Source organism: Crinia signifera, chromosome 4 (assembly GCF_055691185.1).
Source record: "Crinia signifera chromosome 4, ASM5569118v1, whole genome shotgun sequence".
Lineage (NCBI taxonomy): Eukaryota > Metazoa > Chordata > Amphibia > Anura > Myobatrachidae > Crinia > Crinia signifera.
In genome coordinates, this window is record NC_139220.1 from 108747320 (window position 1) to 108757079 (window position 9760).

The 9760-nt window shown below is 43.8% G+C and overlaps 1 protein-coding gene across 3 annotated transcripts in view; it reads left to right on the forward strand.

The window, feature by feature from the left end:
• The window catches only part of LOC146074268 (oocyte-specific histone RNA stem-loop-binding protein 2-like), an 88592-nt gene extending 80652 nt beyond the window's left edge, over window positions 1–7940 (forward strand). Inside the window, exon 8 of one of the 3 annotated variants that reach the window (XM_083182174.1) lies at window positions 7560–7940. In XM_083182174.1, the coding sequence (XP_083038300.1) occupies window positions 7560–7679 (120 nt within the window). In that variant the 3' untranslated portion in view covers window positions 7680–7940. The remainder of the gene's footprint in view (window positions 1–7559) is intronic. The other 2 variants (XM_083182173.1, XM_083182172.1) reach the window with 2 other exon arrangements.
• The last annotated feature ends 1820 nt before the right edge of the window (window positions 7941–9760 follow it).

A 9760-nucleotide genomic window follows, 5' to 3' on the forward strand; every position in this document is an offset into this window, starting at 1 on the left:
TCAGTTGAATACTGACTGGGCGAGCGGTCACAGCGAGCATGCAGCACTGCTCTCTCTCACCTCTTGCCCACCGGTATTGAATACGGCACTATGACTTTTCATATATAAAATTAATGAAATGCCTGGTTTCTTTGTAGCGCATGGCCTCTTTTTTTTTTTTTTTCTTCACAAATAAATTTAAATAAATTATAGTATACACTTATTGTGTATGGTGGGGGTCCTAACATTTTGATTATTCCCTTCCTAATAGATTGTAAGCTCCTCAGTGCAGGGCTCTCTTCCCTCTGGTTTTCAAAGCCACCTTGTCAGAAACTGCGGTGCGCGGTCGCATCTGCGTCTGCTTTTCTTACCTGCTCACTGGTGTGTCTTGCGGCGCAGGCCCCTGTCCTGTGACGTCCCCGGATACTCTCCATGGTAGGATCTGAGTGGCATTACACTTAACTCTTGCCAGCGTTCTACGCTGGTCCCGGGCCGGGCCCACGCCACATGGGTGCTGCCATGACACCTGCAATCACATGACTCTGTTGTCCAATGACTTCCCTGTGACCGTGCTGCTCTGACCTGTGCACTAACCCATGTGACCAGAGGTGTGCACAGGTACTTCCTGGACTTAATTGCTGCTGCAGCTTACAGCCAATCACAGGCCAGCAGGGGGGATATAGCTGAGGCCTCTGGCCCATTTTCCCTGCCTTGAACAACTTGTCTGGTTCCTGTGTATTTCCAGTCCTCAGCGTTCCAAGGCGACAGGATCCTGTTCAGAGTCCCTGTGGTAACCCTGTGCAAAACCCTGTGCAATCTGCTGCTATCATCTGCTATTATGCTCCCTGGCTCTCTTCACCTGCCAGGTTACCTTGCTTGCTGTCTACCATCTCCAGCTCCCAAGGGAAGAGGATAGAGTACTACCGCATCCCTCAGCAGAGTTTGCTCAGCAGAGTTTGCTATTTCCCTTAAAGGGCCATACCATCTGCAACTCCCAAGTCGACAATGGTGTCAACTCTGCAAGCCGGTTCCAAAGCCATAAACTTCCATTTAGACTCAACAGCTGTGTCGACTCCCAGGCCGTCAACTCCCGTGTCAACCCCCCCATGTTGTCAACAAGCTCCTGTCAACTCCCAGGTCATCAAGGCCCCTCCGGCTCCCAGGCCATCGACTTCACTCTGGCTCCCAGGCCGTCTACAGTACTGTGTCGACTCCAAGACTATCAACACTCCCTCTGGCTCCCAGGCCGTAAACAATCTGTGCCAGCTCCCAGGCTGTCGACTACTCATTGGCCTCCCAGGCCAGAGCAGACTGAGGTTCCACGTTCCAAGCTCACTGCCACTTATCACTTTCCATCTCCTGTGACTGGCCAGTTAGCTGTGGGGAACTCAGGTCAGAGGGCCGCGACCTCGCCCCCAAACGCAGCGGAGTCCAAACCTCCTTGCGGGGGTCCCTGGTGAAAACAGTCGGTGGTCTTAGACTCCGTGCCTCTGACCAGAGTCTCATCAACTCCCCCACCTAGCTGTGGCCGCAGTGTCAGTGTTGCTCCTCTGAACTGTCCATTTCTAAAGCCTACCATGTTCCAGTTCCCAGCATCCACCACTGGCCCATTGCTGCCACAGCCGGGAACACCAGAGACCGGAGATACTAGACTTTTTATTACTTGCCAAACAGCCAACATAATATATGCAAATGAATGCTTTTGTGGACTTTTTTTACATAGGAAGGACCACGAGAACTTTTAAAACCCGCATAGGAGAACATTTCAGAAACATAAAAAAAGGATTACAAACACATTTGTCAAATCATTTTAAAGAAACCCACAACTGTTCAATAAAACAAATCCGCAGATTCCTCGGTATAAAGAAAATAATTCCTACATGGAAAGATTGAAATGTGGAGAGCAACTTAGCAAAAGCTGAGAGGAAATTAATATATGACCTTAAAACTCTAGCCCCACATGGTCTAAACCAAGACTTCGAGCTGAAATGGTTCTTATAAAGAAACTGACCTGACGAATTGTATCATCACCATTTTCTATTTTCATGCCACCTCACTCCCTAAAATATATCATCACCACCCTATAGATAGATCTTACCTCCTAAAATATATATGTATTTTTCCATTTATGTTGTCCAATTTATTGAAAATTCTCCCCTTCTTTCGAGGACACAATAACAAATAACATCTTGAAAAGCTCTAAGTTCAAAGAAAGAAAGAAACTTCCGAATGAACATTTGTTAATGGACTGTACACAGAAAATATCAAATAGCGGAGATCTTCAACTATATATTTCCCGGCAATATGGACAAACAACTTCCGGTCATGCGGGAGGAGAGCTGGGGACAGAGCGACTTCCGACAAAGTGTAGCACCATGAGGGAGAAAACATCCGTCAGCCGAGAACAACCCAGCTTTCGGCCGACGTCACAGAACTAGCCCGATCACGTGGGGAGGAGAGACGGAGACCACGTGACTTCTGGGCAAAACAAAACACCACGAGGGAGAAACTATGCGTCAGCCGGGAACAACCCGACTTCCGGCTGACTTCACACATTAGCCCGATCACGTGCGGCAGATCAGCGCACACGGAATATAAGAACTCCAGGACATAAAACCTTAGAAATTGAGTATCGTTTAAGGTTTAAAAGCCACAGTTATATGTATACTGATATTATGTTTTATAAGAAGTCTTTTAGCCATTTAAAAAATGGAGTACCTAGACCCGGAAGTCCATAAGGAGAAGGGTATATAAAGCCATCTGGAAAGTAGTCACTCCCACCTTGAAAAGGGACACACTGTCCCAAAACTTGTTGGTCTGAGGAAGCTGACTACTTTTATTCCTTGATTTTAAGGAAGGATTCAGGGTAAGATCTGCGTGTGGCCTGTCATCACCAGCACTGGACCTTGTCCGGATCAAGCCCAGTGGCGGGAGATTTCTACCACTGCTGCAACACTGCCCTAATCTGACCAGTTTATATGGTATTTTATACCCATTTTGTATTTTTAAAAATAAATACTTTTTACAAGAACCTGGAAAAAGATACCTTTTTAAATGCCTGGATAACAACAACGCACCGTGAGTATGGGTACGACACCTATTTTAAAGATACCTTTATAAGTGCAATCAGATTTTTGTGTAAGTGAGGTACGCACTTTCAGCATACATACCTTTTTACCAAAAGGAAACCGGCAGATATACACATTTTTGTTTTGTCATCATTTGTTTTATTCACATATGCTGAAACTTGGAGAATTGAAGTTCGTATAGTAGCAACAAAAGAACGACTTATCAACAGAATCACATTAAAAAGAAGTATCATCTTTACATTATTACACTGGGTGTCCATAACAGGGAAGCGCTAAATTGGGTTCACCGCCCCCCACTTGTTTTCCATATTAGCAAAAAGCCTTGAAGGTTATGCTTGAAAGGTTTACCCATAAGCAGCACCCCTATGGAGCGCACGAGAAATACTCTAAAAACAAATTATATTACCTCTTCTCTTAACTTTTCACTTACAGCTCTTCCATACTTCCTTCAGCGACCATCTTTGTCCGTATACACCTCTCAATCCTAGTAGTATGTTGGTCTTGTCCTTACTACTTACATCTAAGCTGTACTGTGTATTGCATTGTGGCACACTTAATTTTTTTTTTTTTAACCTGTACTTTTGTCTTATTTACTTACTGTAATGTTAAGTTTTGTGTACCTGTACTGTTCCTTTTGTATGGCGCTGCGAAACACTTGTGGAGCATTCTAAATAAAACATATAATAATGAGGAACAGAATGAGATGGACGTTTATGTTGAACTTAAGTCTTCTCCATGTAGTTGCCCTGCAGAGCCACACATTTCTGCCAGTATTTCTTAAACTGTGTACACTTGGTGTGATTGTGCTATTTATTTTGACTAGGTAGTCAAAATCGATGGCAAATATCCCATAGCCCATATCCAATCCCGATGTGTGGCATTGGAATCAAAAGTAGAAATAGACTGTGCAGCACATTCTATTGCTACTACAGTATGTCAGAACGAGGGCCATGCTTCATTGCTCCCCCCCCTTCCCCTCCTGGTGGCCACAGATATCAAAACGATAACAGTGGCCACTGATTCGGCCCATGTGTAAACACCATTAGCCTTCACAAATCACATACCGTATATGCCGGCGTATAAGACGACTCGGCGTATAAGACGACCCCCCAACATTTCCACTCAAAATACAGAGTTTGTTATATACTCGCCGTAAAAGACTACCCGCTCTTCCGCACACCTTCCACAGACTGCTGCTAGTGACATGGAGTCAGGGAGACAGGGAGGGGACCAGTATTATAGTACCGTACCATATATTAACCCCTTGAGTGGTGGGTTTTGCTGGGGCAGGACAAACCTATCAGGGCAGGTTTGTCCTGCCCCAGCAAAACCCACCACATAAAGTTTTAATACCCCCTCATGCCGCTGTTCTCCCCCCCAGGCATAAAATATATTGTAGGGTAGCTCTCCTCGGACCCCCCCTTCTTATGCATACGGTACCTTGAAATAAGAGTATCCAGGTATGCCAGCGCTGCTCCTTCCGTTCTGCCTAACTGCCGGTCACATTGAGCATTGAAGTCGGCGGCAGGCTCGGGTGTTTTCGGCGGGGCTCGGGGGGACTCGTGTGCCTGAGCGCTCCCGAGCCCCGCCGAAAATATCCGAGCCTGCCGCCGACGTCAGATTGCGCATTTGATGTCGGCGGCAGGCTCGGGTGTTTTCGGCGGGGCTCGGGGGGACTCGTGTGCCTGAGCGCTCCCGAGTCCCCCCGAGCCCCGCCGAAAACACCCGAGCCTGCCACCGACATCAAATGCGCAATCTGACAGGCCGTTAGGCTGAAGAAAACGCAGCTGCAGACAAATACCGTACTTTTATTATTAAGGTACGGTACCTATGCATAAGAAGGGGGGGGGGCTGAGGAGAGGTACCCTTTAGTGAATATATGCCGTACCCGGCATATAAGGCGACATCACGCCGTGCACCCGGCGTATAAGACGACCCCCCACTAGAGGGAACATTTTTATGGGCTAAAAAGTCGTCTTATACGCCGGAATATACGGTAATTACAGAAGTCCTGTTATTACTTGAACTACTGTTCCACTTCCAGAATTTAATAATTTGTTTTGCCTAACTGCCTATTGTATACTTTCTCTTCCTTGAGGTGAAGTGTTGCTGGCTGTGAGATCAAGTAAATAGGGGAATGGTGTAAAATTCCATAGGCACACCTGTCAACTTCCACAGCAAATGTTTGGGCAATATGTACATCTGCATGGTCAGCTAGGAGACGGATGCCTTTGCTCAAACCACTACGTTTTTATTTCACAACATCTTTCAGCTTCTTTAGAAGGGGCAGTAATAAGCAATGGTGATGGTCTAACCGTTTGGAAAGGAAATCTGGTAAGATTATGCCAAAACAATTGCTAAAAATGTATTGCTTTTGTGCCCCTTTAGCATTTTAGAGAGGGAGAAGGGTTTGTACTTGCTTATTTCTTTGGTCTCATAGGGCCTTATTCTAGTTCACGCTTTCTGACAAAATTCTTCTTAGATGGACAAAACCATATGCACTGCAGGGGGGCAGATGTAAAATGTGCAGAGAGAATTAGATTTTGGTGAGTTATTTTGTTTCTGTGCAGGGTAAATACTGGCTGCTTTATTTTTACACTGCAATTTATATCTCACTTTGAAGTAAAACCCCACCCAAATCTAATTCTCTCTGCACATTTTACATCTGCCCCACCTGTAGTGCACATGGTTTTATCCATCTAAGAAGGATTTTGTCAGAAAGAATTAGAATAAGGCCCATAGTTACATAGTTACATAGTTACATAGTTACATAGTAGGTAAGGCTGTAAAAAGACTTGCGTCCATCTAGTTCCACCTGGTATAGATATCCATTGCTGATTTGGTAGGTTCTGGTATTTTACAGACAAATTATATTTCTTATTTGTACCCATGGATGTTTTTCTCCAGTAAATGTTTGTCCAACTTTGCCTTGAACGCATTTAATGAGCCAGCCGTTACCACCTCTCTGGGAAGAGAGTTCCAGAGTTTGACTGTTCTGACCGTAAAAAAATTCTTTCTACTAGCTGAATGAAATCTTTTTTTCTTCTAATCTATACTCATGCCTCTATACTCATGCCCTTGTGTCCTAGATTCCTTTCTAGTAGAAAAGAGGGTGTGTGACAGTTCCTTATATTGGCCCTTGATATACTTGTACATGTTGAGCATGTCCCCCCTTAAACGTCTCTTTTCTAATGTAAATAGTCCCAAATTGCTTAATCTCTCCTCGTAGCTTAAATTCTCCATTCCCCTAATAAGCTTTGTTGCTCGCCTTTGGACTTTTTCTAATTCTATGATGTCCTTTTTATAGTGTGGGGCCCAGAACTGTACTCCGTACTCTAGGTGAGGTCTCACCAATGCTTTATATAGTGGCATAATTACCCTTGAGTCCCTAGTTTCCATTCCCCTCTTAATACATGCCAGAATTTTGTTGGCCTTTTTTGTAGCTACATTACAATGGGCACTACATCCTAGTTTGCTGTCTATTTGGACTCCTAGATCCTTTTCAAGTATGGAATTACCCAGTTCCTCTCCGCTAAGGTTGTAACTTGCACACTGGTTGTGTCTCCCAAGGTGCATAACCTTATATTTATCTACATTGAACCTCATCTTCCATTTTTTTGCCAACTCATCTAGAATTGCAAGATCATTTTGAAGCATGGTGACATCTTCTGATGATTTGATGACTTTGCTAAGTTTTGTATCGTCCACAAAGATGGATACATTGCCGAGTAACCCTATCCCAATATCGTTAATAAAAATGTTATACAAAATGGGCCCCAAAACCGAACCCTGGGGCACTCCACTTAGTACCGGTATCATATCTGATACGCCACCATTCACATAAATGCTGGGTCTCCATAAAATTAGACCCAGCATTCATCCATCCTAGTCATGAAATTCAACAAAATACTCCATTTTGCTGCAACAGAGTCAACATCGCCTGTGAAAGTTCACATCAAGTTTGCTTGTGAAGTGGGGTCAGCAATCTAGGAACCCATTATCGGGACACTTTAGAGCTGTGCAGTTACTCATGCATACCTTCCATAAATAAGAGCAATTTATTTCATGATCACTTCAATAGATAGTCTTCTGTTGACGAGGATAAGAGCCTTCACTTTTTAAACCATGTCAAGGTCATCATTAGGCTCATATTAGAGGGACTTGTGTCTGTAATAAAAGTTCCTTACCACAGTATTATATGATGACCTTGCATCGCCATAAACCACCACAATTTCTTCATGGATTTGGCAGGTGCTGTTATCCTTCAAATTGAGGAACTTAACACTTCAAATTTGGCCATCTATCGGCTCCTCAAATATGAAACGAGTTGACATAAGTAGCTGTAATTAAGGTTTGATGGTGGATTTATTTTGTTCAAATTTACATCTGGATATTTCAATAACTTTATGGTCATAATTAGTAGGTAACTTTAGTATGCATTGATAATGATTATAACTTATGGTATTATTTGTCTTCTTTTTTTCCCTACAGATTTCTGATGTGGATATTGTGGGCTGCTCTCCCGAAGACCCGAACCAGAGTTACTATAATTGGTTACAGTATGGTGACCATATAGGTGCTTATAGTTATCCATATTGGTTAGGGCAATAGTTTTTGTTCTCTACTGAAGAATAAACTAGTCTTTGAAGGTGATCCTTCTACCTCAAATGTATAGTCACAGATTATTTTTGTTTGTGTACACATACCACACAATACATTGTGTTGTACAAGTCCTCATAATATGTCTTGCAAAAAGTTTATTTTGTATATAAAAAAAAAGTAAGTATGCCGTTTTGGTGCATCTGTAAACATAATTTCACATTTATTGCTAAAGCCGCAACCACTTGTTAATAAAAGTAACATGTTTGGAGTGGCACTGCTGTTCCATAAATAACTTATGACTATCTTGTAGGTTTATTGCTTGAAATATAAATATATGTGTGTGTGTGTGTATATGTATGTGTGTGTGTGTGTGTGTATATATATATATATATGTATATGTGTGTGTATATGTGTGTGTGTGTGTGTGTGTGTATATATATATATATGTGTATATATATATATGTGTGTATATATATATATATATATATATATATATATATTATTATTTTTTACTTTATAATGTAGGTGTTTATATACAGGGTTTTTTTTCCTTCAGATGAAATAAATTACAATTATTAACTGGCTTACAGTAATTCAGTGTTAATGCTGAAATTTATGTTGCATTTCCTTACATTTTATGGCAAATAGTGGTAATTGTTCTATTCTTTAGTGTTTCGCTAATGTGAGTGTGCAGCTTGTTCACCTAACTGGGCCAGACCTGGGACTGAACCATGTTCACTGTGGCTGTGACCAGGATTATTCCTAAGGTGGAGTTGATTACACTGCACCCTGGTGCAGTAGTACTGTGAGTCTCTGCAGCAGCATTCAATGACCCCACCCCTGGATCAGTGTTAGTGTGACAGGAACCAGGACATAGTGTCTCCGTGTATGCTGTAAATGGTAGCCTGGTCTAATGACATGGCTTACCCATTTACACTGCCCCTTAACCTGGGTTCTTCCTAGGACCAACCCTGCAAGCTAGCTGTGTTGGATTCCTAGGTCATTAGACTCAGCTTCACCGTTTCCACTGAGCTGCATCCCAGTGGTGTGCTGTGAGTTCAGTGGCTGGTGAGGCACTCTGCTAGGCTCCTGCAAACCCCCCCCCCCCCCCACACGGGCTTTTGGAACCAACCACGGCTCCCAAAATAAGGGGGACAAAGTGAGTGGGGTCCCCTGTATTTTAGGAACCAGCATCGGGGCCTTAAGCAGGCCTGGTTCCCAAAATACAGGAAACAAATTGAATTGGGGTCCCCTGTAATTTAGGGACAAGCACAGGGCTCCACTAGCAAGTTGTGCAATACTATAGCCAGGGAGCATGATTGCTGGGGTCCTGTGGCCAAAACATTACCCACCCTAACAAGTCATCCCAGGCCTGGACTTGAGGAGGTAGTGACCTCCCAAATAAAGGGGTCCCTCCTCTCCAGGGCCTCCCAGGCCTGGGCTGAAGCCCAGGGCTATCCCCTGCACCCCTGGGCGGTGGGTATGGGGTTGATAGCTGGTTTAAAAATGTAATATTGTGCTTTACAGTAGAACTACAGGTCCCAACAAGCCTGCCCCACATGCTTGTACTTGGGAGAACTAAAGGTACAAACATGTGTGGTATAAAAGGCCCTATAGCCACTATAGTGGTACCTATAGCCACCCTTTAAAGTAAATATTAAAATAAAAACACAAACACAAATCTTTCTTCCCCCAGGGTGAACCCACCCCCAACCCCCTTCCCTGGGCTTCTGCGGCGTCTTCACCCAGAGGGCGTTGGACTTTTTAAGCTCTTCTGCCTGGCAGCTGCCTCACCAGGGTTTAGGCATCTTCATCTGTGTTCTTCACCTGCAGGGCGGTGGACTTTTAAGCTATATTTTGCATGACCACAGCCTCCCAGGACTTCAGCTTCTTCAGGAGCTCTTCTCTGCCCCTCCTTCACCTTTGGACTGCCTGCCCCCTGTCTCGCGCTGGCTAGTGTAGCCAGCTCAAAGGTGTGGGGTAATGACGTGGTGAGCCGTGGTTTGCTGACTGCAGACATTTTGAAATTCAATTTTTTTTTTTATATATTTTTTACAGTTTTAACACCCACTATGGTAACAGGTACTGAC